Genomic DNA, 26,545 nt, shown 5'->3' on the forward strand with positions numbered 1-26,545 from the left:
GAAACACCATTGCAGAGCAGTGGCTCTCTGTGTTGGGTAGCTTCTGTGGCTCAAGCTGTTCCTAAACACCACTTCTATATGTAATATTTTCTTTTTCCTTTAAGTTCCCTGTTGGGTGAGGCCCTCTGAGGAGTCCAGAGTGCCTCCTCTTGTTGAATTGCACTCTGGTAAAGGTGCCGGTGGGGTTCTGGCCCACAAAGCAGCTTCTTCAGTTTTTGCCTTATAAAATGAACCTAGGATTACTGAAGAAATAATCTCTGTAGTCCTCCCCTGGGCTGTGGGCAGCACAAAGGCAGGCCTGTCAGGAGCTGCCTGCAGCGTTTGGTCGCCTCAAAACTGCTGCAGATCCAGCAGGCTGTAGACTCTTTTTTTCCCTACCTTTACCCCAAAATAACTTGGGAGGATGTGTCAGAAATCTCCAGGCTTCCAGAGGGAGTACGTCTCCCTGCTCCCAGTGCCGGGGTGGTGGCACCCTGCCACGCTGTCTCTCGCTTGGTGTTTTTTTGGGTGTACAGAGCAGTTCAGACAGAGCATGAGAGGGGGAACAAGGCTTTAGTGTGGCTCTGGGGAGAGCCGGCGGGTCAGTCCTCACTCCGCCACAGGCTCCCCTGCGTGATCCCAGCAAATCGCTTCTCTTTGACCCTGGGAATGAGAAGCTGCTGTAGCTGGGGGACGAGGGCTGTGAGAGCTGTTCCGCTTTCCCCTCCTCGGGAAAGGTGCTGAGCGCCGGCTGTAGGGAGCACGAGGAGGTAAGTAGGAGGGAAGTGTGGCGATGTGTGCCTGAGGCAGAGCATGTGCGTTGCCCTTGGCAGAGCAGGCTCCTTTCTTTCCTGTGGTACTTGTGCGGCTGTGGGTGAGTACCCGTGGAGCAGGGAGTTGGCCTGTCCCACAAAATACCAGCATTATAAAAAGGCAGGTGGGGAAAGAGAGAATCAGCCGTGATGCACAGCAGTGAGCGAGCCACAGAAAGGAAAGCTCTGGCTGGCAGAGGAAAACAGCTTGAGACACCGTCATTTTCTGATGGACTTTGTTGCAAAGGGGAAAGCGGTGCCTTCTGGCATGAGTTAAGTGAGCTGAACTGAGAGGAGCAAACCCTGTGCTCGTGTCTGTTGAAGCCTGTGGGGCACCACCGCTGCTCCAGCCCTGCGCTCCCGAAGCGGCCTGCGGCTGCAGCAACTGGTTAAACTGGGGCCGCCCAGGTCGCTGGGCCGCAGTGACATTCCTCACCCCTTCTCTTTTCAACTTCCAGGCGCCTCAGAGCAAAAAGCCCCTCTTGAAGAAAGGGTCAGTGCTAGGCAGCTACCTGCAGGACGACAAGCCGGTCAAACGGTTAGATGGGCCTCTCTCTGTGTCGTGGTCGTGGTGTCGCTCTGTCCCCGCTGGAGCACCCTGTCGGTCCCGTCTGTGTGCCCTGTCTGGTCCCACGCCTCGGCGCTGTCTGTCTGTGGGAGCATGGGGGGGACGCGGCCCGGCACGAAGCTGAGGGTGCTGTCAGTGAACACAAACACGTGGTGGTGGCTGCTTCTGCACGCAGCAGTGGGGGGGCAGCCTCTAACTCCTCCAGAAGCTATGGGAGTGTTTGTGGGATGGGAATCAAGGGGGCTGCTTCCGAGTCGGGCAGATCCATTAAAATTGGATCATCTCGCCGGTGTGTCTGCTCCTCCTCAGGCAGAAACCCTGCCCACTGGGGCATGGCAGAGGGCAGGACTCGGAGCACTTCAAGCACCGAGCGTCACCTCGGCTGTGCCGGCATTAACCATCAGCCCTTGTGAGCTGCGCGTGCCAAGCACGCCTGGTTTGGCCAAAAGCCTGGTTTGCAAGAGAGAGCCTGGCTTGGAGCTGGATCTCCCTGGCATCTGCCAGCCCCAAACAGGATTTGAAGGTGGCACGCTTCCCTCCTTCGTACCAGGTCTCTGCAGAAGGCTCCCGTCCCTTCCCAGTTGCTCCTGGTGCCAGCCAGAGACGCGGGTCAAGGCTCAGAGTTTCTTCCAGCTTTAATTCACCCTCAGTGCTTGCAGTTCTGTAAGAACTGAGCTCCAGGCTCATGGTTTGATTGCAAACCAGGTGAACTGTGGAGCGGGGCCGATTGTTTAGCCCTGGCTGGGAGCTGCTGGGCTAGGTCTGAGGCAGAGCTCCTTCATAGCTGGGTGACTGGCAGGCGTGGACCAAACACCCTTTTTTTTTTTCCCTTTCTTCCCTGAAGAGGCTTTGGAGTCTCAGCCTCTCATTGGTGCTTCTCCAGCTGGCCCTGGAAGATGGGGACCGTTCCCCAGAGCCTGAGCCCAGGAGGATGTGTCTGTTCTCCGTGGGGAGAGGTTCCAGCTGCCCAGCTCCAGATTTGGGGAGATGCAGCGAGGATGACGAGGGATATGAGCTCCACTAAACAGAAAAAGCCCAGGCTTGGCAGCAGGTGAAAGTTGCAGCCCTGGTGAGGTGTGGGCACAGGCATGAGAAGGGAGTTGTTGCCTTGATTTCTGCACCAGTAGGAAGGGGGAAATGTTGCAGAGAGAGGTGGGATGTGCTACCTCTCTACAGAGTGACTGCAGTAAGCCTTTGGGCTCTCTCTTCTTTGCTTCCAAGTGCAATCTGGTGTCCAGCAAAGGTAACGGAGATCTCTGGTGCATAAAGCCTTTGAGTTCTGAGTCTTCTCGCTCCCTTCTTCTAGTCCTTTAACCACAGATAGCCAAGGCTGAGTTAAGATGCTTCCTTGCTCTTTGGCAATGATTGCAGTAGTTTAGGTCTGCTATTCCTAGCTGTAATTTGAAGACTGTCCCTCCCCTTATCGTGTCTCTGCCCCCACTGCGTGACACGTGCATCAGCCTGCCCTTGTGTAGGCACAGGCACAGCACCTATTCCCCAGCACCACGTCTTGGGCAGAGGAGCCCTGGGAGTTTGTTGCTGTTGAGAGCACAGCATGGCTGGCAGGAAGCTTAAAAAAAGGAAAAAGAAAAAGTTTTTGGGGTCATGGCTCCCTGATGGCACTCCAACGCCAGGTGGAGCAACATGGGAAGAGTTTGAGTGTGCTCTGCTGCTGCCTGGCCTCAGCACGGCTCTGCTTCAGCAGTGTTTGGAAGTCCTGGAGCTTTGCTTTGTGGAGCACGGCTGTGGGCCTTCAGCAGAGGGCAGTAACATGCGTGTACAAAGAGCTTTTGGTTTGTTTCTATGTTTGTTTGTTTTTAAACCTTTCTTCTGCTGCCACCTTTGTGTACTTTGCCTCATTTTTCCTTACTGGGGGAAGTAAGAGGCAAAGGATCTGTGAAAAATCCAGAAGGCAGGGATTTTTTATTAAAATTAATGAAATATATGTCAGCAGATATGAGCACAGCATAGCTCAAGTGAGCTGTGTCTCTTCCCCCAGGGGTGCTGCTGGTGCCTTAGTCCCAGGGAATGTGGGGTGTGTGTGTGTGAAGTAGAGTTCCTGCAAGCAGCGTGTGCGCACTAATTGGATCGCACTGGTTGTTTGGGGAATTTGCAGCCCCTCCTCCTTCTCTTTCCTCCCCTCCAAACCCCATTTCTGGTGCCTTTGGGCTTTAATGCAGACAACTGGCCTCTGCGGACCTTCCTATCACCTTCCCAGTGGATATGGCAATGGAAGAACCCAACAGGAAGAACTGTAAATACTTCCCAGGCAGCGAGTCGTGGCTGAAGACAGGAGAAGGAGGCAGCACAAACTTTGGGGAGAACAGCAGAGCCAAGGAGAGCTGGCCAGTGGCAGCAGATGCTGAGAGGTTGAAGGTGACTTTGAAGGGTGATGCTGACTGTAGAAAAAGTGCCGATGGAGTGGATGATGCTCCATTGCCTCCTAGAGGACAGCCTGTTGGCACCGAAACCAGGGTGAGTCTGACTACTTGGGGTTCAGCCTCCATAAATTTGCAGTACAGTTCATGTTTTTTTGTGATTTAATGCCTAAACCAAAGCCCAGTCCGTAGCTGGGCTTTTCAAAAGTGCATCCCTTTCTTCCATTGTAGCTCCAGGTGCTGGAACCAGCCAGTTGCTCCCCGGATCGTATCTTCAAAGTGGTGTTTGTAGGGAACTCCGGCGTTGGTAAGAGCTCCTTCATCCACCGCTTCTGCTATGACAGGTTCTTGGCTGAACTCAACGCAACCATCGGTACGTAATAGGGTTCCTGCCTCATCCGAGTAAGAAGGATGGGGAAGTTGGCCTGGAGATGATCTTCTTTTCCATCATTTTAGCCCAGACATCTTCTAACCTTAAAAGTAAAGGTGGTGCCTCTCCCAGTTTTGAGTCAAACTGGAAGTTTCCCTGAACTAGTATTCATCTTGCTCATTGGCCTTGCAATGGCAAGCAGCTCTCTCCCCATCCTGTCTTATGATTGTTGTTACCTCCCTGACAGGTATTGATTACCAGGTGAAGAGTCTGATGGTGGATAACACCCAAGTTGCTTTACAGCTGTGGGATACAGCTGGACAAGAAAGGTAAGCAAATTCTGTGAGGGTTCCCCACTGTCAGGCTCAGCGTAGAAAAGAGGAGGAAAGGGAAAGGAATGTGTGCACCTGGATTCAGTCCTTAGGAAAATTACTAGCTTCAGGACCAGAGAGCGCCCAGCAGCTATTTCAGTGCTGGACCTGCAGCAAGGGTCTCTTCAGAGACGCTCGAAGTTGTGGCTGCAAAGCAGGGCCTGGAGAGATGGCTTTAGGGACTGCCTGAAAAATCATTTTCCATACGTGCTGTGGCTTCAGGTAGTCTGCCCATAAATCTCTGTGTGGTAGGATTCAGAGCTCCTCCAGTCCACAAAGCTCTCCTGTGTCAGCCTGCTTCTGGAAAGAGCTGCAGGACAGGGCCGTAGCACAGGATAGAAATGATTTCAAAAGCATAGGCCATGACTAGAAGATGTCACCAGCACTGTTGGAGAGGGTCAGAGTAGTAGAGCACACGCTTCACCCTCACCTGCTGCTAGACATGAAGGCCCACCACTACCTCTGTAAATTATACTTTATTTAGGATGTACTTTGAAGCTTAAGATCAAAATCTTTTGCAAGGGGGCTGCTAACCTCAGAGCCAGGCAAGAAGTATTGGGTGTTTTATGCTAAATATGGACCAGGCCTTTGGGAGGCAGCTGAAGTCAGGGGAATATGGCAATCCTGAGCTGTGCCGACACAGTAGCGATGCTGTCTGCCTCAGTCAGCTGGACCAGTAGGACACTCTATTGAAAAGTGAACTCTTTCTTCCAAACTCAAGGTTCACGCTGAAGAGATCAAGATTTCTATTTAAGGGGACTACTGTGGGGTTTTTTTTGGTGCTGAAGCTGAGCAGGAAGTTGTTAGGACATGAAATGTGGCTGTTTACTGAGGCCAGGTTGCATCAGAGGCCAAACTCAATATATTGGCTCCGCAGAAGAACCATTAGAGTATGCCCCTGAAGCGTTAGCAGGTCTTAGATGTGTACTTGCAGGAAAGAGCTTGGCTCAGTGCTGATACTGAATAGGAGGTTTGGAAAGAAGCCAAAGCTTTCCTTACCTCTAGAGAAATATGAATTACTTCTAACTGGAGGGGCCCGACTGAATATCCTACGGAGGAGACAGAAGAACTTCTTGGAGCGGGAAGGGGAGAGCTCCTTGGTGACTCCCCTGAGACCGGTTCATGCTGCATTTTATGTTTCTTCTGGAGCATTTAGTCTATCCTGTAGCTGCAGAGGTGCACCTGGGCTGCCAAAGACACAGTCTGTGCTTTCTCCGTTGGGGCAGCTGCCAGAATGCCATGCCCTTAGCGGAGAGAGACAGAACAGACTTCAGGCAATCGGCTTAAGGGTCAGGGGGGTCACTACTTGCTGTGGGTTTTCTTGGCTCTTAACAGAATAGGAGAGCTTGTTATCCTGTGCAGGGCAGAAACACACAGCTGCCTGCTGAGATCTCATACTTGTGCTGCGTTTAATTCCATCAGTTTGCATGCAATGTGATGTTATATCATGGCCTATCACAAACTGCTTACAGGTTTTAAGCTCTTTTTTAATTATTATTATTTATTATTGGAGTTTATTCCCAAAATAAAGTCTGTTGTTCTAACAGGTACCCACAGGACAAAGTAGATGTCTGTTGGGAGTTTCTCCTGGAAATTGTGTCTAACTGCTGAGTTTATGTATGGCAGCATCGCTTTGTAGATTTAAAACTGGAAACAGACTGTACTGATGCTGAGATCTTAATTGCTGTTTTGGCAACACTGGGGCAGACATTACGCACGCCTAGTTTATTCTGTGGTACAGCTTAGTCTGCAGATTCTTCCAGACTTTAGAAAAAGATCACATTTTTTCCATCCAGTTCCCTTTTTACAGGTTATTACCTCTTCTTATCCCACCTGAACACTTTTCTGTGTTTCTTTTCCTAATCTGGAAAGGCCTTCCTTCCTGCTTTCTCAGCACGGTGTGTTTGGAAAGACTCCTGCTCACTTGTGGCTGCCTGGCCTGCTGCACAGATGGGGTCTCAAAGGCCCACGGACTTGACCTATTTGTCACCAGTCCATGGGTGCCAGCCCCAGGGGACGCATCGCACGTGCAGGAGCTGCCAGCCCTTGCAGGGAGCCTGCGCTGAAAGTCAGATAATCTCCTTCTGTTTCTTGTCATTACACGCCTCGTGGTTCTGAGGGTGCCTCTGGTTTTGTTGGGGCTCAGGTTCCGGAGCATCACCAGGCAGTATTTCCGGAAGGCAGATGGCATTCTGGTGATGTACGACGTTACGGCCGAGTGCTCCTTCACGGCGGTGCGCAACTGGATGAGCAGCATCCAGGTGAGAGCGGGGCCTCGGCTCGCGGTGCTGCCTCTGCCTGGCGCTGGTCTTGCTCCAGTGCTCTGCCTGGGAGCGATGTTCTGGGAGGCCTCGGGAGGTCCTGGTGGCCTTGGGAAGAGGAATTGTGGAAGCAGATGTTACGGGTGCTGACTGCGGTGGTGAGTATGGGACCAGAGGCTTGTTGAAGGTACCACAAAGCCAGTGGCAGTGTGTTTCGGTACTCTGGTAATCCCACCCATTTTTACCTGCAAACTCTCATCGAAAAGCATTCATCTGTGGCTCGTCTCTGCAAGCAGAGACAAAAATACCTCTGTATAATTTAAATACGTTGTGTGCAGATGGCTCAAAGTTGAAGGGAAATAGTCAAGAGTTGGTTTTGTCTTCATCATGTTGAGTCTCGAAAACCAAGTCCTAAATGGAATAAATAAGCATAGGTTGGAGGCTTCTAGTACTGTAACTTTCACAGGCCTGTTGGGGGAGAAAAAAAAAATAACCAGGAAGGTTAAACTGAGCATGCAGAATATCAAAGCACCCCAAATCTGTAACCTTTAATAATCTCTCCTCCTTTCTTTCTTCCATCTTAGTACTTTTCTTGCTTTGAAACCTGAACTCTTCAGGTACTGTAAGTCATCCAGGGCAGTCAAGTTTGGAAATAACTTCCAGCCCCATCCTGCAGTCTTACTCTGGTGATGGAGCTATAGGGAGTTTTACCAAAATTAATGGGCTCCAGGAATCGCCTAGAAATAAGTTACGGCAGAGACTGTAAGAGCTGGAATCTGCTCGGCCTCTTACAGCTTGGCCAGAGGGTTTTCAGTAAGGGATGGCTGAGCTTAGAACAGCACGTCAGAGGAAAAGTACTACACGTACAGCAAAAAAATTTAGAACTGAAGTCCCGCCTGGTCTTAAACGCAGTTTGCCCTATAGGCTGCTGGACTTTTCTTTGGGCTTCTTATTTCCCAGAGAAGAATTTATTCCCTGCCTCCCCTCTCTCAGCATCCCAGCTGCACACACCAAACATTTGAAATATATTCCCATGGTTTAAGCTTCCTTCCACAAGTCCCTGGGGCTACTTGAGGAACGGCCCTTTAATGTGCTTGAAGGGAATATTTTGGCAGCTCCTTCAGGGACCCTAATCCTGCTGCCACTGAAGTCAGTGGCAAAGCTCTTGTTTGCGTGAGCTGGAACAGGATCTGCTTCGAGATATTTCTGTCCCTCAGCTGAGTCCCTAGGGTGCCTTGCTCTGTTTCTTTTGCAGGAAGGTATCGAGGATGGAGCTGTGGTCTTTCTGCTTGGAAATAAAATGGATGCTGCACAGAGAGAGACCCGGCATGTCCCCAAGGTGGAGGGGGAAAGGCTGGCGAAGGTTTGCCTCTGTGCTCCCCTGGTCCACCTGCCCAGCAGCCTCCCTCCAACTCCAGAGCAACCTGGAGCCATTTCCCAGTGTGGTACCTTCCTTCCCCACCCCAACACAAACACGTACCGAGGTCCCTGTGGTACCAGGGAGGATGAGGTGGGGAACCAGCACATGACAGACAGCAGCCCTGGGGGCATGCTCATGCATTTCTCTTGAGGCTCGATGCCTCCTTGCAGGGATGCTTAGTTTTTTTCTGAGGGGAGAGCGCGTGGCTGCTTTCCCACTGGAGGACCCACGCGATGCATCCTGGTGGTGAGGGTGGGCCAGCTCCCAGGGGTGCAGGTGCGCGGCGGGGTGAGCTGGCAGCTGACGTGGGTGCGTGCTGTGCTCTCTGGCAGGAATACAAGGCTGTCTTCTATGAGTGCAGCGCGATGACCGGCTATAACATCATGGAGCCCATGCTGCACATGGCCAGGTCAGTAACGGGAGCAGGATCTTTCCCCGGCCGTAGGTCACTGGTGCGGGCTCTCCTAGGGAATGGGCAAGAAGAGGCGCTGTCAGACTGACTTTGCCATGTCACTAAAAACACCTGGAGCAATAGGTTCTTCCCCGCTGACTCCAGGGCCCTAATCTTCTGTGGCTGGAGAGCACCAGGCATAGACTGGACATCGTCGCATGCAAATCTTCCTCTGGTGGAGCTGTCTGTTGAAAAATCAGGAGCTGAATTTGAGCACTGCATCACAACAACTGGGTGTGCTATCCCAGATTTTAAGTTGGCATTTTCACTTTGCAATCTACACGTGCTTCTGTGGAGGGTGGAGGGGTTCTTCCTTACTAAGCGTTATAGAGACTGATATTTTGGGAATAATATTTTTCTTGCTAAGGATAAGATAAAGTTAGGGGGGGGACGCTTTGTAAGGCTGAAGGAGGTTTGCACTAAGATTTTTAGTTTTTAAAAAAGCAAGTGTTTTTGAAAAATTCTTTGAAATCTTGCAAGAAAAATATCCCTTTTTCTTTTATCCCTTCCTCTCCTGCTATAACACCTCTGTTAAGTTCACAGCAGGACTTGGCTGTTTATTAACTGGGATGATTTACTTAGACAGATAAATGATGTGTCCCGTAGCGCACGCCTTCGTGCTCATTTTGCGTGTGTGGTTTATCTAGCCCAGCTCCCAGAGAAGCCCAGTCTTTGGTCCACTCTCTTTTTACAATCCTAACTGGCCCTGGATGATGGGCGAACAAAGAGCGCAGTCAGGTGCCACAGCAGGAGTAGCTGAGTAGTTTGATTGTGTTCTCGATCTGTGCTGCTTGTTCCAGGTTGCTGACAGCACAAGAAGACAGGCAGAGGGAGAATGCCCTGCAGCTGGAAGATGTCAGCAGGAGGAAAGGGTGCTGCACGTAAGGCACATCAACGTGTCAGCAAGAGACGCGTGTGTCAGCACCAGTTCATGAAGCTGGGATTCCTTTGGAGCAAGCTGAATCCGATGGTATCGGGTCTGCAGAGACTTGGGGAAGCCGCAGCTTTTCCCCATCTGGGAATTTCAAGGCACTAAATCAGGCCAAAATGTACGTGTGCTCTGTACTGTTCCATTTCCCACCTCTCACACAGTCCTGGTCTCTGCTTTCTTGGGGGAACTGGGCTAGTCTTGGCACAAACCACATCTTCTGTCCAGAGTGGTCACTTCCTTGTAAAACGCCGTTTCCTTTTGTTTCTGGCACAGTGGCCTAGCAACAGCATGGAGGATGCGGTGGGAGCTGTGTTAAATAGATTATTTTAGTGTAAGAAATAAAGAGAGAATTTTAAATTTAGGCTAACTCCAGGTAGTAATCCTTCTGTCTCAAAGAGCATCCTCCTCCTCTCGGGTCTGTAAGAGCAGAGCCCAGCTGACAGCTTGCTGAGCTCAATGGGAAAGCCTCCGTCAGTCCCTGTAAGATCTGAATCCGGCCCCGCACTTGCTGGGAAATTTACTTTAACTTGCCAACACTGCAGTTAACTGATTCCATATGTGGACATACTATGAGCTGATAAAACCATTCATCCCAATGTCTTTCCTCGCTTTGTTACCCTCCTTCTCGTGCTGTTTACAGGACACAGAGCGTTGCCCTGAGACTCGTGGGTGACTGTGGTGCTGGCAACTATTGCAGGCGCTGTGCTGTACCTCCCGGGGGCCATATATAGCCTGTTTTAAGGCTGAGTGCCATCTGCTTCCTCCCATTCTCTTATCCTTTCCGGAAAGGTCTCCAGCAGTTAGGAGCTGACATATCCGCAGTACGTACGTGGGCTGGAATCATGAGGCAGCTGCCTCAGCTGTGAAACGTACCTAGTGGAGCTTTTCCTCCTTTTCCTTATGAAGGGCCCAAGCAAGAGCAGGGCTGAGGTAGGATCTGGCCCTACAAGTGCCCCTCTCGGCTGCTCTGGCTCTGCAGGATGCTGTGTAGCTGCTGCTGTGCCTGGGCACGGAGCCCTGTGTCCTTTGGGGTGTGATGCTTTCTCTGTTTCACAGCTCTGTTGCTCTTAATGCCTTGTGGGTTTCTCCTTGAACCCGTTTCTGCATGTGACTGTGAAATCTTGGGCACACGACATGATACTGCAGCTATAAAACAGTTCCCCAACCTCACAGCGTAGGGAAGGCCTATATTTATCCACTGGCTTTCCTCTCTGGGGATAAGGCATTTACTCTGACTCCGAATGTCTGTTTATCACACAAGTTTCTCTGGGAATATCCCAGGCAGGGATGTGCTCTGAGTCACCTACAGCCCATCAGCATTACAGAGAATTTCCATGGTTCCTCCCTGTGCCATTTAATCCTGAAAGGAAAGAGGAAGATTCTCTCTGGAAGAGCCAGATTCCTGATTAAAAGGAGTAGCTAAATGTGTTACGTTTCTGCTCAGCCCTTGCTGCTGGCTGGCTGGGGCTCATGCTGTTGTACAGCTGGTGGGTTTAACTGCACAAATGCCTCGCAGGGACCGGGAAGCAGTGAGTTAGGGGAGGCCTGAAGGAACCGGGGCTGCTGGTTTTGAGCTTAGGGTAGCACCAGCAGTGGAACTGCTTGTGCTTGTGAGAAAGGATGTTTGGGAAGGGAAATCTAATCCTAGAAATCACCTGTAATATTTAGACTGCCCTACAGTGGATCCACATCCCAAACGCAGATGTGGATTTCTTGTGTTCTAGCTAACGTGGCCGTGAAGAAGCATAGATATTATCCTCTGTTAAATGGGTCAAACCCACTGCCTGACTTGCAGGAGCTGCTGTCAGTGATCCACCTGCATCGTGCTCCAGTCGCAGGTTAATAAAGAGCGGCACCAACAACTGGTGTCTTTGGTCCAGGCACATCAATAACGCTAACATTTGCTTACTGCAGCAGCATCCTGGGCAGGATTTGGGAAGCTGCTGCAGAAGGAAGAGAGCAGCATCCAGGCTGCTAACGTGGTCTGAACGTGCACCTCCCACGCTGCATGCAAAGCACATGAAAGATAAAGGAGTGAAATATAGCTGGCACATGAGTATGGGACACTGTGTATTACCATCATCGGTGTTGTCATACTACAGTAAAAACAAAGAACTACCCCCTTTTTTTTTTGGTGTACAACCTTAAGTATGTTTTCTTAGCGTGCAAGCAGAGCGCAGACAATAAAGAAATGCTGTCTTGCAAATGGTTGTGTTGAAACAGATTTTTGTCAGGAGCTGCAGGAGATTCGGTTGCCTTTTTTAGTTGCCCGCTGTAGCATACAGTGCTCAGGAAGTGCTGAGCGCTCTGTCCCTGGTGGTGGCACACACAGGAGGTTTATAAGTTATAAAAGCAGGGAGAGAGTTGATCAGAACCCCTTGTTTCAGAGGCAGCACAGGAACAATTTGTCTCCTGTCTTGTTTTTTTTTTTTTTTTCTCTTTAAAGCAGCCAGAGCCTGGCTGATAGGGAAGGCAGAGCAGGGAAGAGGGAACTGGGAGAACTGGGGCCATTGCAGAGCCTTCCGAGAGGGCACGTTGTCTCCTTGCATCTATACTTGTAGAACTAGACGTATTTAATAATATCCCATACATCCTGCTCACCAGAGTTATGAATTTCATAGTTCTTAATCCCTGTGCCCTATGTTTGTTTCGATACATTTGTGTATTTACAGAACTATCTATCTGTAGCTTTGGCCAAAGCAATTAATACTCATTTCTCCTGCTACAGCCAGCACAGGGAGTAGTTAACTATAACTTTTTTTTAGCAGGGACAAGGTGGAGTTTTGTTTCACCCATGACAAAGTGGCACAGAGGTTGAGCAGGTTGCATTTGGACAACAGTAAGCACCAGGGTGGGGTTTATTTTGGAAGCCAGACCCATGCTATTTCCCATCAGCAGCAGATGTTCAGCCACTTCCAGGAACGGAGGGCTCATCCCACGTAATGGTTTCTTGGGAAGATAAACAGCATCACTCCTAACACGTCCTCCTTCCTTACTCAAGCTTTTATTGGTGAGCATGATGCTGTATGGAACAGGTCTTTGGTTGCTCTGGGGCAGCTGTGCTGGCTGTGTCCCCTCTCAGCTCCTGGTGCACCTCCAGCCTCCTCGCTGGCAGGGCAGCATGAGAAGCAGAGCCAAGGACTTCCCTATGTAAGCATTACTCTGCAACAATGAAAACATCAGCGTGTTATCAGCATTATTCTCATCCTAAATCCAAAGCACAGCACCATACCAGCTACTATGAAGACAATTAACTCGATCCCAGCCAAAACCAGGCTTTCATCAGAATCTCTCCTGCCTCTGAACGGAAGCCCTGGGAGCAGCCACACTCTGCAGGTGACTGACGGAAACTCCAACATAAATAAAAAGCAAATAATAGTGATACCCTAAGGTGGTATGAGACAAGGGAGGATGAAAAATAGACTCTGCCTCGGGGCTTATTCCTGCACTGCATTGGCTGCGGTCTCTTGGTGGACAGGTGACTTTTTGCACATAATCTGTAAAGCATTTTGGAATCCTATCACAAGAAAATACACTTAACAGTCTGAGAAACCTATCCTGGCACATGCAACAGTGCAGCTGTGTATACAATCAGAGCTAGGAGCAAAGGAGAAAAAAACAGCTGCTCTGACAAGCAGCCACAGTCCCACAAAGCCCTGCACACAGGCAAATGGACCCTGCTCTGCCTTGTGTTTCACTTGTCTTTTTTGTGTTAATATGTTAAGGATAAGCACAATAGGATTAGCCTGACAGCATCTATTTCAAAAGCCAAAACAGGCCTGAAGAGAGCACAGTAAGCCATGGGACTAAGCTTAAAGCTTTCCCATGGGACAAATGCAGGAATCCCAAAGGCTTGGGATGTTTGCTTTCTTCTGCCTATGACTGCGCTGGATAAGATATTGGGGGGAAATGTACTCAGCTTGGGGAATGATAAATGGCATTGCTAGAAAACAAACAAACAAGCAAACAAAACAAAACCAAAAAAAAACACGAGGGCACATGAGGATCCTGATTCTCTGCTGTCACCTCCACTTGAACAAACTGGAGACATGCAGCATCTTCCACCCACCTCATGTGCCTTCCTCTCGGGACTGGAGGCCTTCGGGGGCTGACCAGGGTGCCTGTAAAGAAACCAGGCAATGCAGGGCTCCCCTTGCAAAGGCTTGCACCATCCATCAGCAATTAAGCACATGCAGCTGGCTTTTTCACTGTGGCTTTATGGAGTGCCTCTGCTCCTTTCAGGCAGCTTGTTCCTGGGGTGCTGCTGGCACCTCGAGGCATACCAGGTGCAACTGCTCACAGTGGCTCACCAGCCGCTGTAGAACCACTTTATTCCAGCAGCTTGAACTCCAAGAGATAGTTTCCACCTAAACACATTTAAGCTGTTCGTATGGGGACCACGCAGTCTCTTTCTGGATTATTTTCTGACCATTACCATCTACTGTTCACATATTTTCACACTCTTTACTTATTAATTGCTTAGTGCATACATATATATATGTATATATATAGAACAAATACTTAAGCTTTGTGTTTAAATGTATCTTGTAGCTTGTGCTATCTACCTTTAAATACTCTATTTGTAAATCTGCTCAGCTCCAGTAAGATCCACAGTACTGCAGCTCAGAGCTTGGTTAGCTCGCTCAGCCTGCTCATTACTTATCTGTTTATGAGTCACGGTGAATTTTCAGTCGGTGCAGTTAGAGTAATCCGGCTCCAGACTCCCCAGGCCCGCAAGGCATGCTTTATGTGCATATCAAGCCAAGCAGTTTAATAAGGCCCTGATCCTGCAAGCACAAGAGTAGCTGCCTGCTTCTTCTGAAGTGAATAGGCTATGGTAGAACTATGAAAATTACAGTAAAATTCGTTTGTTTTCCAAGGTTAATATATAATTAAACGTTCACAGGGATTACATTTGTGCAGTTCTGGGTAAGGGAATGGTGGTGGTGGGTCCTACTGGTGAGACAGCAGCAACCACAGCGAGCGCTGAAATGGCAAATTGCTGCAGAAAAGCACTTCAGTGCCATTCCCTGCATGATGTGACCTTGCTGCTAGGCTCCTGCATATTCCTGTAATGAACTCGGGAACCGGGGAAAAAGGGGTTTCTGTGGTATAGCCCCCCTTTACGTGCAGGCTTCCCCAGACACACCACTGCCACACAGACAGCAGTTGTATCTAATCGTGCCCATTTGCTGACCCAAATCTGCCAGGGTGTGAGGCTGATCTCTTTCTTGTTTGCACATGAAATCTCCAGACATGAGGGGCGAAGGCAGCAGCCAAGAGCAGAAACACTCAGCAGCCCACCAAGGAGGGCTAGGGCCTGTGGTTGGTGCCTGTGCTTGTGTTGCTGCCTCCTGGCTCTGCCACACACCCTCTGCAAGAAATCTTGATGTGGAAGTGTGAGCTGATCCCCTGGGGCTCTGCTTAATCGCTTGGCTCTCCAGGAGCTCTAAACTAAAGCTTAGGATCCTGTGGGCAGAGGGGAGATGGAAGCTGTTTTTTTTCCCCGGCGGTCTTTTTATAATGCTGCTTGTACTTGACACATAACTCTCATGCCATTTTGTTTTCACTTTTGGAAGCACGGAAAAATCCATGCCTCTATATTTTTCTCATCCTGCCCAGCTGTGAAGCAGGCTGTTCTCTGCTGGTTTTGGTATAACTTCATCTCTATTCTTTAAACTCATCCCTTCCCCCTGATTCACTGTAAATTGGGTGATGCTAAGTAATGCTGAACAAAACCATAGTGGAGTAAGTCTCTCATAGCGGTCTATACAGGGCTTCTTCAGCTGGCTGTCTTGTTCTCTTGCCTTAGAAGAAGTGTGGTATCAGTTTATTAATTGCTTTACTTGTTGGGAGGGATGAAGTGATTGTTTAGTCGGGCACACGGGTCTCTAGTTTACAGACTAAGGAGGTCCAAACCTGGCCTTTTCTCCCTCTCTTCCCACCCACCCCTAAAAAAACGTGAGACCCCTCAGCCACCGAGGGAGCGGGTGAGGATCTGGGACTGGTCCCAGAAGGGCTGTTACTGGAGAGGATCTTCCGGGACTGGGTTGTTACTGGAGAGGTATTTGGACTGAAGTTGAAGTGAGGTAATGGAAGGATGAGGCAATGTGCCAGTCAGGGCTTGATGTACAGGATGTCTCACGGAAAACTCTTTAACGAGCAGCTCTGACGCCTTAAAAAAAAAAAAAAAAAAAAAGAGAAAAAGAGCTGGAGTTCGCTGCAATGTGGTGCCTGCGGCAATGGGAACGGCGGCTGAGGTAAAGGTGGCGAGAGGCAGAGGTCGCTGCTACCAGAGCACGCTGTTACAGCCTGTTAGGGCGGCGGCGCCCGCTGGGTGTCCCGGGGTTGGGCTGGGCAAAGCCGTGCCGCCCTCTCTGCCTCCTCCTTCCCTCCTTCCTGCCGAGGTCCCTTCCCTCGCTGCCCGCTCCGTGAGGCGCCGCGGAGCTCCGCGGCCCGGCGCTGAGGGGTGAGGCGGGGCGGCCCCGAAATGGCGGCCGGGCGGGCTGAGGGGAGGCGGGCGGCGAGCGGCGCGGTGGGGACGGGGACAGGGACGGGGAGAAGGGGGAATGGGGGCAGAGTTTGCGGGCCACCACGCGGGGAGGTGGCTTGTGTGTCGTGTCGGTGGTCGCCAAAAGTCAGCGCTAGGCACGGGGCTGCTTCGCTTGCTGCTTGAGCGCGGAGCAGCTCTGCGGGGCTTCCCGCACGCTGTGCTTTGCAGTGTTTCAAAAGGTGTTTGTTTGTTTTTTCCTTACTGCGGAGGGCTTCAGGAGTTTTGCACGGTCTGCGCGTTAGGAACGGTGCTCAACATTGCTGTAATCTTGTGAAACAATACTTCTCTCCTCCTTTCTCCAGTTAAGGCGCCCTTTTGTGAAAATAAGGCTTGGACTTTAGGTTAAACTTGCAAGACTGTGGGAGGCAGAAGAGGGGGAGAGAGGCTTACTGGAAAACCCAGGCACTGTTCCATTGCTTTCCTTCAGAAGCTGAATCAGTGCCAACGGTGGGTTATTGTTGCCCTGTAGTGCTGTTTGCCATGAGGGATCTTTCCCAGTAGCCTTTTGCTCCAGGTCATCTTACGAAGAGTGTAAACTGCTGTAAATTTAACATAAAAACAAAATCTGACTTCTCAAGGTCTTCTGTGATTAACCTGTTGCAGTATCCTGTTGTATTTTAAAGTTATTTACCTTTTATTTCAGTCTACTCTATAGCCTCCCTTAAAGTACCTTGCTGTGCTTCCTCCATCCCTCTAAACTGCTTTCTTTCTTGTTCTGAGAGCTTGGGCCGTGTCTGCTGGAACAGGAGTTAATTAAAATGTCATCACCCATCAGAGGTAATGCCCAGGGGCTGCCATTTTGTTGAACCAGTTTTGAAACAAGTCCCTTTTGCCAAAATACGTTTCCTTTGCCATCTGTGAGGCTGTTGCCTGGGTTCTTAGGGTATCTTTTGGTGTGTCAGATGCTGCCTGGGTGTCAGTAGCGTGTTGTCATTCAGAAAAAAGTCCATCCTGGTCCTGTTCGACTCTTACTGCTACCAAAGATAACGACTTGTGATGGGGAGAGCATAGCATCTGTCTCTTCTGTGCTGTTGTGGGCTGAGGTGGAGAGAAAAGGAGCTGTGTAAAACGTCTCTGCATCCAACCGGTTTGGATGTTGACTGTGACCACAGACAGTATTAGGTGTCAACGTGACAACTGCTGGGTAAGCAGGGCTTAGCATGCATGGGAAGCAGTTGAATTCATGTAAAGCAGGTTTTATAAAAGCCTAGTAGTCTTTCACGTAAACTCGGGTCTAAATTCCTAGTATAACCTCAGACTTGTATGAATAAAAGCCACGACTTTAAAGAAAGTACTGATACATCTTTGTTTGACACAGCTTGTCATTCATCTGCACTCTTTGCCAAGTGTTTGTGTGTCTAGGATGAGAAGACCCCAATCGGAAAATTGTTGGAAGCTGGGTAATGTGTGGGGCGGCATCACTTGTGCTTTACCCGAGGCACCTGGTGACAGGTCAAAGACTTAACGGTGCCCTGCATGTATGAGTTTCTGCTCTGGCTCACTACAGCTGTTCAGAGACTCCAGTGTTTTAAGTCTGGTATCCTTGCTGAGAGCTTGGGTTGTCAGGAGGAGAAGCTAGCAGGCTCAGGGCTCCTGTGTGTAACTATCCTGAGATTATACCCTTGCTCTGTAGTGTCCTGATGATGTCCTTGAGTTCCTGATCTGAACATCTTTCTGTCCATGTGCTATATTTCTGCAAAAAAACATGTTTTGTTCCAAAACTGTCATATATGTTGGGCGGCTGATGGCTTCTTTTAAAGTTTCTTGGTAGACTCCTTCTGCAATGGAGGAGAATCCCAGCCCTCAGCTGCCCGGTGAAAGTCCTGGCAGTCCCTCCGCTATGTTGACTGCAGTGAACAATAAGACCATACCTCTTCTGTTTGCTGGAGGTAATGTCCTGTGTATGACAGCTGTTCTTGTTTCACTCTGGTGTCTGAGGCGGTTAGTCCTTCCCGCTGTATGTTTTTTGTGTGCTTAACAGCCAAGTTTTCCTCCTATCTCAAGGCAGGTGTGTAATAGGAGGGCTTGCTCTTAGGGACGTTGCCAAGAGCAGAGCACTGAGTAAGAGAAAGTTTGATGGCCCAGTTGGGACTGTGGCCCTCCTTCTTTTGGACCTAATATACAACCCATCTTCTGAGTTAGCAAGGAATACCAGCCTAGATGATTTTTCACAGAAGCTGTAGCTTCCAGCCCTTGTGCAGTAGGGAGGTGCTGTGCCAGCCTGAAAGTGGGCAGGAAACGGAGTCAGAGTGGTTTGCTGTAGGTCTGTGTTTGAGATAAACATGACTACATTTCCTGTCCTCCAGGGCTTCACACAATGACTTGTGCTGTCATTAGTGCCGGCTGAGATGAAGAGCAGCAGCCCTTTGTGGCACTGCTCGTCCTGTTGCTGCCAGGTGGTACTACGAGATGTGAAACCCGGCTTCTTTTGCCTCGCTCCCGCTGGCTGCCGAGCCCTCGCAGCCGGCGTGGTATCAGCAGCTTTGCTGACCAACACGAGGACTCGGGGCTGTGACCCCTGCTAGTGCAGTCTGGCACTCTTTGTCTGCAGGATTGCTGTGTTCCTCTCTTCTCCCATGGCCCCTTCTCTTCCTCCAGACTGCAAACGATGAACCCAGCCTAAGCAAGTGCTCGTGCACTGCTCTGCCAGTCTGCTGTTCTGCCTTACACTTGATGTTGCTTCTCTTTCGGTACAGTAAGGCTTGCACAGTCAAAATCTGGGCTCTGCAGAAGACATTTTTGGTGTGGCCTCCTCAAGTTTGAACTATTGGGTGTGAGACATTCTTCAGCAGGGGGGTGGAAGAAGGCTGCTTGTATCCCTTTGTCGAGCAAAAATGCTAGGTGGGGGTGGCTGATGGATTGCTAGCTATCTGTCAAGAAGTTTCCAAGACACATTTTATATTATTCCCAGCTAACAGAAGTTGTAGCATAAATCTGCAGCTGCCTACATGGCCCGTACGCAGACCAAGCAACGATTCCCTTGCTCTTGAGACAGCCCTGAAGGGGTTGACTTGTGAGCTCTGTCTCTTAGTTGGGTCATCCCACAAGTAAATTCATTTGTTCCTGTGAAGTCTGGCTTCTGCGCTAAGGAATGCATTGCTCTACTTATGCATAGGAGGATGAGGTATGTTTATGTGTTTCTGTGGGACTGCACAAAAACTCCTGGGGGACTCAAGGAGTTTTGAGGTGGGACTCAACATCTATGTCAATGTGTATATGCGCGTGTGGCAAATGATATTGTCTGGCATTTCCAGGTCCCTTGTAAAGCAATTGTACTGTTCCTGTGGTTTTCTTGTGCCTTCTGTCTAAGGAGGAAGCTTAGAAAGATAAAAGGTGGGTGTACTGACCCTGAAAAAACAAAAAGGGGAGTTCTGCTGTTTTGTGTCCCAGTGTACTGCTGCTGTCCCCAGTGGCCTTGTCAGTCCTGCTCTTTAAAGCTCATGAAAAGACCCTCTTGTACCTCTCCCCTCTGCTCCTGGGTTTGACACTAGGTTGTCTCCAGCTGCTCCCTGAGCGTGTGCAGCAGCAGCTGAGATCACGGAAAGCCAGGGGGAGCGTGACTCCTGGAAATGACAGCACATCCCAGCTTCCTTGGCTGGGAGGAGTAGAAACCTAGTCTTCCTGCTTGTTGAAAAACCTCCGGATGCTGAAGGTGAAGGCCAGGCCTCCTTCCATCCCACTTGCTCCTCCTTCCTTTCAAACTCTGAACACCATTTTCCTCGTGCCGCAGCCAAGCCAGAGTGAAAGGAGTGGTGTCACCATTTGTAAACTGTGAAATTTCCCCCATTTTCCCATTCTTCCTTCCACGTGCTAGTGCAGAGGGAGACGCGAGGAGCAGCAGGGCTGCAGGATGCAGATGAGGTGATCTGCCAGGTCTGCAGAGAGCCTCATACCATCCCTCCCTACGGCACGAAGCCATTTGCTGCCAGGCCCTCTTGGCAAATATCAGCGTTGTGATAGCAGCACTGCAGATGAACATCTCTCCTCGCCAGTGCTCTGCTCCGTCCCGCCTGTCAGACTCCTCTGTGATCTCAACAGCCTGGCATCCCGGGGAGTGAATTCAATCAGTCCTATTAGTCCCGAGCCCTGGCTGCTGCAGGGTAATAAAATTCCCGGCAGAAGGAGCAGCAGGATAATTGCTGGCTTGCACTTTGTGGCAGGATAAGAGGGGTCAGGGCCAGTGTGACTGGCTGGGTCCCTGTTTTTCACCTAAATTCCTCTCGCTAGGTGGGTGCTTAAGGTTCTTCCCTGCTAGCCAGAGAAGTGCTGGAGGTAAGAAGAAGATAAACGTAAATAGCTGCCACTTCGTGTGCCAGCTGGGGTCCTCCTGAAGCTAGAGGTATCTCTGTGTGTTTTGTATGCCTGCAGGTGTATCGTGCGTTGCTCGATGCTGGAGGTAGAGGCGGGCTATTGGCCTAGCGGGGTAAGGCAGGACAGCAGGAATTAATGGAAATTAGTGGAAGGGTACTTGGTAGGTCTTGAAATTCAGTCGGGTGTTGACCCACAGCCTGTGGCAGACAAGTAGAGGTTTAACCACACAGTGCCAATCACCTGCCCCTCGGTAGGCTGCCAGCCAGGCGCTTTTCCTACCTGCAGATCTGTGCTGCAACTTTCATTAGCTGGGAGTAGTACAAAACATGTCTTGGAAACTTCGTGACGGAGGATGTGGGAAGCGGCAAGGTGAGAGGAGACAAAACAATCTTGCGAAAGGCCAGAAAAGAGAAGTGTGAGAGGTGTGAAAAGGGATGTTGCTCAGGCCTACGGGTCGCTCCTGGTTCTCCCGACAAAGCCTCGTTATTGCTGGGCCAGAAGCAGGCGACATCAAACGTTTGGCACTGAGCCTTGTTTCTTATCGACTGCTGGAGGCAGGTCTGAACACAGGAGCAAAGTTCACGTTTCCAACCCGGGTTCCTGTGGGGAGCCGGGGAAAGAGTTGTAATGCTCTGTCCAGGTGCCTGTGCTTGGATGGAGTTTGTCCCTGTAGCTACAAAGGGAGAGGTGTGCGCTCCTAACATCTCCTAAGTCTGCAGCACGTTTCCCAAGTGGTTTTGCCCCATAGCAGAGGGAGAGGTGTAGAGGAAGAAACACCTGGAGATGCTGCAGGAGAAAGATCTGGCTGTGCTTTGCAAATGGGTGAGGTGAAATGAGGTCTGGTCCCTCACCCTGGAACGCTTCCCCCCTTGTGGTGGAGAAGTAGACAGGAGAAGGGCCGGGAGGATGGTTCCTAGTTTTCACTTCAGGTATTGTGTGTCAGACAGAGGGATGTGTTTTGGGGTCTGGACTACGTTTGGCTATGACCGGCTTGGTTCATGCTTCTAAGCAAAATTCCTCGGTCTGATCGGGTGCTTATGGCTCTCTGCTCGCTGGAGCAGTCTGGTGCACGTGCAAGGTGCAGGCGGCTCCTTACAGGGCTGTGAGAGGGATGCTGGCCTGGCGGGGTGAGGAGGGGGCATCAGGAAGGGTAACGGGGGTCCTTGGCAGCTCATTAGAGACAAACTATGATTTAGGAACCTTGTTCGCAGAGGTTTAGACCTGCGCTGATTCTTTTCTGTTTACTTAGGCTGAGCTCTGTGAGCTGAGGTTCGCAGCTCCCTACAGCACCCAGCAGGCTGGTCACTCGTGGACGCAGCAGGACTGCGAAAAGCTTTGGCTCTTTGGCTCTGCCACTGACAAAACCCACTAAAAATTGCAGCCGAGAGAGGTCCGAGGTAGGAATGTCAGGGAGGGAGTTTCTGTGGTGTGTCAAGTGGATTGCGTTTTGAGCTTTGCTGACCTGTTACCTGCTAATGTGCCGGAGCAGTGGTGCCAGCGTGGTGGTTTTCAGGGAGTGCTCTGATCCTCGGTGACCACAACACTGAAACGTTCGAGAAAAATACGGGGGAAGCACAGTTTGAGTCAACTTTACACGCTGCCAGAGCCAGCCTGCAGATGCCAGCCGTGCCGGCATGTCTGGCATGCCAGCCAGTGAGCGTGGGGTGCTGGAGGAGGCAGGCGTAAGTCACGGCTCATGAATGTCAGCGGCTCTTCTTAGCTCTAGTGGAATCCAGAGGGGAGGAACTCACGTCCTTTGTGCCCCCAGTGTTGCCCTGAGAGGTCTGCCTGAGATGAGATTACTTGCCACAGCCTCATGTAGTCTCCAATTTACTTTGTCCGATTGTTTTCTTTTTTTTTTTTTTTTTTTTTTTCCATCAGCAGGACCTTTCTCTGTGTTTGAGGTAAGAGGAACCACCAGGCTGGCTTCTTCGCCTTGGAGCCCCAGGTCGCTGTCTCGTTCCTCCTGCTGAGCAGGGAAGGGATCCAAGCCTGCTGCTGAGCTCCTGTGCTGTGCCTGGAGAATGAGCCTAACCAAAGCCTGCTCTGTGCATTGCGCACTCCCCAGGGCTTTCATCCTGGCTGTTAACTTCCCATTTGCACTCAGGGTTGGTCAGGGCATTGGGAAACGTGGTTCATGGCTCTCCAGGCTTCTGACAGCACAGCTCTGAAAGGCAAAAGCAGACACAGCTAGAGGAGAAAATTCTGCTTTCACAAGCTGTACTTTGGGACTGGAGCAAAATTCAGTGTAGCTGTCATAGGGACTTCCATACTGCATCCATCTCTATGTGTAAATGTGTTTATTGTTCGCTAACTCATCGGGAATTTGAACCAGTTCTTAAACAAAAAGAGAGAACAAAGCCTGCTTACTGAGATAAGAGCAGTGAGAGTATCCCGATGTCGATTACCTTACCGTGGTTATATCAACATAACTCTTATCAAGATATTTGTAGGTGTGTGGGTGGGAAGCTGTTTTCCTGTTACGAAGGGCATAACTTCTGCAGATCAGCAATATCCTGACAATTTTTGACTTCGATAACTGTGTCTGGCTAGCCCAGGTCCCTTCTCCATCTATCACACTGATCAAATAACCTTTCTTTCCTTGTGTCTGCGCACCCAGCAGTGGTTACCAAGTCAGGTGCTGCCGCTTTATGCGCTTCAGTGAGGAGCTGTCGGAGTGGCAGGAAGGTGGCCCTGATGCCCAAGCAGTGCGTGAAACACCCGCTCATTTGAGGTCAGTAACAGGAGGATTATTTTCTGTGCTAGGATCTTCTTGGTTACTTCCAGCGTGAATTTCAGAGTTTTGTTTAAATTCATCAAAAGCGGGAAATGACATTTGTTTCCCGAGTTCCTCTGTTCCTGGAAACCCTCGAGGGATCTCATTTTCAGAGTGGGCATTTGGTATTGACTGAAACTCAAGGCAAAGCGAAGGTGGTTACTCGGGTGCTCAGGAAACTTTCATCTTTGTGGCTCCTTGCTTTTCTCTTTCTTGTTTTCGATGATTAAGCGTCTTAACTAACCTACAAGTGAACCCTGCTGTGGATTGCTTTTCCCCTTCTGCTTGCTAATGGCTTAGGGTGCCTTGAGAGATGGCTAATGAGTCTGCCCAGCACTGGACATTTGCTGTCTTCCCATCTTTTACACAGAGAGAAAAACGCCCTGATGTGTTTTGCTGAGCTCACAGTGGTTATCTGCATGCTGAGCATGTGCTGGTAACATTTGGAGAGGCTCCCGAGGGAAGGAAATAGGTGGTTACTCCCATCTCTTGCAGTCTATTTTGAGACTTCCTGGTATTTGGGAGTTAATCCGGGGTGTCCCAGACAAGTAGAATGGACTACTTTAAGCTTTTACAATTTTAACCTTTTAAATAGCAGGAGATTAAATGAGATTATATGGTGCCTACTGACTTGAAAAATGACTCGGGGTTTGGGGGGCGAAGAAGTTACAAACTCTTTTTAAGCTTTCCTGTAGTGAGGCTTGTTCGTACAGTGCTCGGTTAACATGAAGGAGCATCGATGAAGAAATCCATCGTGGGATTTTTCAGCTGCATCTGGAGTCTAGCTGGTTTGTGCTGGCATCTGTTAGAGCAACCCTTTTCCATTTTCTTACTCCTGCCTGCTCCAAATGAAGCAGGTGAGTCTCTGAGAGAGCCTTGGGGAAGCCTGGCACACTTCTGTGCTGCTGATAGCTCCGTCCCCGTTACGGAGAGCCGTGTCTCCTGCCCTTTGCCTGTGGTTTGCTCCAAGCAGCGAGGAGCACCCGTGCGAGCCCTGCTCCTGGTGCTGCTGGGGGCAGCTCTGCGAGCAGAGACCACTGGAGCGAGGTGTTTCAGGGAAGCGGTTGGTAGCTGGGGGCTTTCCTTAGAGCCGGTTGGAGTGTGCTCTGGGGTCAGGGACTGCTCTTTCCCCTGCCCGCAGCATTGGCGAAGGGCCAGCGAGTAACTGCCTTGAGGCCAGCCCCTGCCTTCCAGTTACTTATTCACGTGCTGATGCCTCCCCGGCAAGCTCGCAGGCTGGCCTAAAAACAGCTGCGTAAATGGTTCTGGTGGAATCACTACAGTCTGAGCGAGGGGGAAGGGGGAGGAACGTTTTATTTTTGGCTGGGGGTTGTTTAGTTTTTGCTGCAAGGACGATCCTTTCCAAGGCTTCCCCGTGCAGCATGGGTTGGGCCTGGGTTTCGGTATTGCTCCTGTAGCAGCAAGAGAGAGACAGCTCCGATGAACCGGCCTCGCAGCTCCAGAAAATGAAATGTCACTTAATTTGCCCTTGACCGTGCTTGATATTTGATCTGGCTCTAGTAAAGCGTTTGTAGCTCTGGAGAGGAACACAGCTCCTGAAAGCATTTAATGGTCGCTCCAAAGCAGACCCGTCGGGGACAGGGACGCGGGGGATGTGTGAGGGCTGATGGTCAGAAGAGACTCCTCGGCCGTTCCTGCTGGTGCCTGCAGCGAAGAGGTTAATCCCAGGTGCGAGGGTGTTGCTGCATGAGGTGGCTGTCATGGGCAGGAGGGGAAGCTCCTGCAGGTCTCGCTGCGGCCCCGGCTGCGTGCTGCTCCCTTTTCCCTCAGCACGCTGCGGGGTGCGTCGCCCCGCTCCTGGTGCTGCAGGTACCGGACCCATCGCCGACACGCTGAGAGCTTGGCTCCGGCACCGCTGGCACCGGCACTGAGCTAATCAGCAACGTGTCTGAAGCGGTAAGGCTGTTACCTCAGTTTCCATTGTCAACCCCCTTCTCGGCTGCTTTTAAAATACAGCCTTTGTGCGGCTGGAACTGCGGCTAGCTGCCTGGGACAGATCCGTGCTTTGATTTCAAGGACTTTGGCTTTGCTCGTTTCCACCACAAAGTGCCAACAGGAACAGCCTGGTTAAAGCAGAACAGGTTTTGCACAGGAATTAAAGGTGGCCAGCTTTTCCTGCGCCTCTTGTCTGCTGCTATGCTGTCTGCAGTCAGGTGTCTCAGGCACGGGCCTGGAAGCGCTAACGGGTAGCTGGGAGGCTTTGTGTTTTACAGCTTCGTGTTCTGCAGAGGTCTCTTAGAGGGCAGAACAGCTTGGCGCGTGGAGGATGAATCTTGAGATGCGAGGAGAGCAAATGCACGGCTCTTCTCTGCTGCCAGTGTCCCGTCTGACTCTGGGGAAGCCACTTCCCCAAAAGTCTCTCTGTGCTCCTGTTGTGTTGCCTTTTTTCTTCGGTGAGTTGCCTTGAGGAGGTAAAGGGCCTTTCAGGCAGTGAGGTTATTGAACTGCATCTCACGGAGAGGCTAGAAACCTGCCCCACGGTGACACCAACCACCAGAACGGGCAGAGCAGATTTTTGCTGGTGGGATTTAAAACCCAAGCGCTCATTCGTGAGCCAAGTCAGGTGAAGGTGACGATACTGTGGGTAGGTAGAAAATCTACTGGCTTTTAGCTAGTTGCCCTCTCTCTGCTGAGATTTGTAGGGAATAAAACTGAAAGCACCTCTGCAAAGGGACTGCAGCCAGGTGTTGAGCAACTGCGTGCTAGCTGCAGCGTGGGACATGTCCTCAGGTTAGTCTTTGCACTGAGCCTGTTTGAAAAATACACCTATTTATAGAGAGAACAAAGGGGTATGATCACTGCATTATTTGGAAATCGCTATGAATTCGTGTACAGAATTGCCTGCCTAGCTTCGTGGAGGCCGGGAGGATTATAAAGAGTGTGCTGTCGGTCCTAGCACCGGCGTGGCTGCAGGGAGGGGAGGTTCTGAGCGTGTTCCATGAAAACACCGAGGACCCAGTGGCTTCGCTTCTGAGAGCCAAGCCGAAAATGCCAGCGTAATTAATAGGCAGGGATCAGGAGGAGAGCTGATTCTGCACAAACCGTTCTGTTCAGAAACGTGGCTGAACGCTACTGGTAAATTCTCCGGTGCAGACAAAGCCCGGCTTTTGAAAACAAAACAAAGCACCGTGCCCATGAACAGAGACGGGAGAACAGAATTTGTGACACCACCAGCAGGCTGTAAGGAGCACGGTTTGCCTTGTCGTGCCTCACCCCGACCTGTCTGAGCTGCTGCTCCTTGTCCCAGCAAACCCTCCTTGCGGGGAGCTCTCTGCTGACACGCACCAGGCGCTCGTTTCTGGCACTTGGCGCGAGGAAGCAAAGAGACGGTTATTGTTCCTCT

General features: G+C 50.6%; 2 protein-coding genes across 22 annotated transcripts in view; both read left to right on the forward strand.

The window, feature by feature from the left end:
- CRACR2B (calcium release activated channel regulator 2B) overlaps nt 1-11,697 on the forward strand; it is a 45,833-nt gene extending 34,136 nt beyond the window's left edge. For 3 of the 10 annotated variants that reach the window (XM_040560390.1, XM_040560385.1, XM_040560392.1), the window contains exons 11-18: nt 1,250-1,329; nt 3,540-3,834; nt 3,969-4,110; nt 4,355-4,436; nt 6,625-6,739; nt 7,995-8,102; nt 8,492-8,568; nt 9,411-11,694. In XM_040560390.1, coding sequence (XP_040416324.1) covers nt 1,250-1,329; nt 3,540-3,834; nt 3,969-4,110; nt 4,355-4,436; nt 6,625-6,739; nt 7,995-8,102; nt 8,492-8,568; nt 9,411-9,495 — 984 coding nt within the window. In that variant the 3' untranslated portion in view covers nt 9,496-11,694. Of the gene's footprint in view, nt 1-1,249; nt 1,330-3,539; nt 3,835-3,968; nt 4,111-4,354; nt 4,437-6,624; nt 6,740-7,994; nt 8,103-8,491; nt 8,569-9,410 lie in introns of all 10 variants that reach the window. The other 7 variants (XM_040560393.1, XM_040560394.1, XM_040560389.1 and 4 more) reach the window with 6 other exon arrangements.
- A 3,897-nt stretch (nt 11,698-15,594) lies between these two features.
- The window catches only part of CD151 (CD151 molecule (Raph blood group)), a 32,047-nt gene continuing 21,096 nt past the window's right edge, over nt 15,595-26,545 (forward strand). For 2 of the 12 annotated variants that reach the window (XM_040560397.1, XM_040560409.1), the window contains exon 1: nt 15,841-16,010. The gene's annotated coding sequence lies outside the window, so the exon portion shown is untranslated. Of the gene's footprint in view, nt 16,011-18,405; nt 19,219-19,348; nt 19,428-22,152; nt 22,310-23,025; nt 23,140-23,176; nt 25,933-26,545 lie in introns of those variants that run through there. The other 10 variants (XM_040560401.1, XM_040560396.1, XM_040560398.1 and 7 more) reach the window with 10 other exon arrangements.

This window comes from Cygnus olor, chromosome 5, assembly GCF_009769625.2.
Source record: "Cygnus olor isolate bCygOlo1 chromosome 5, bCygOlo1.pri.v2, whole genome shotgun sequence".
Taxonomy (NCBI): Eukaryota; Metazoa; Chordata; class Aves; order Anseriformes; family Anatidae; genus Cygnus; species Cygnus olor.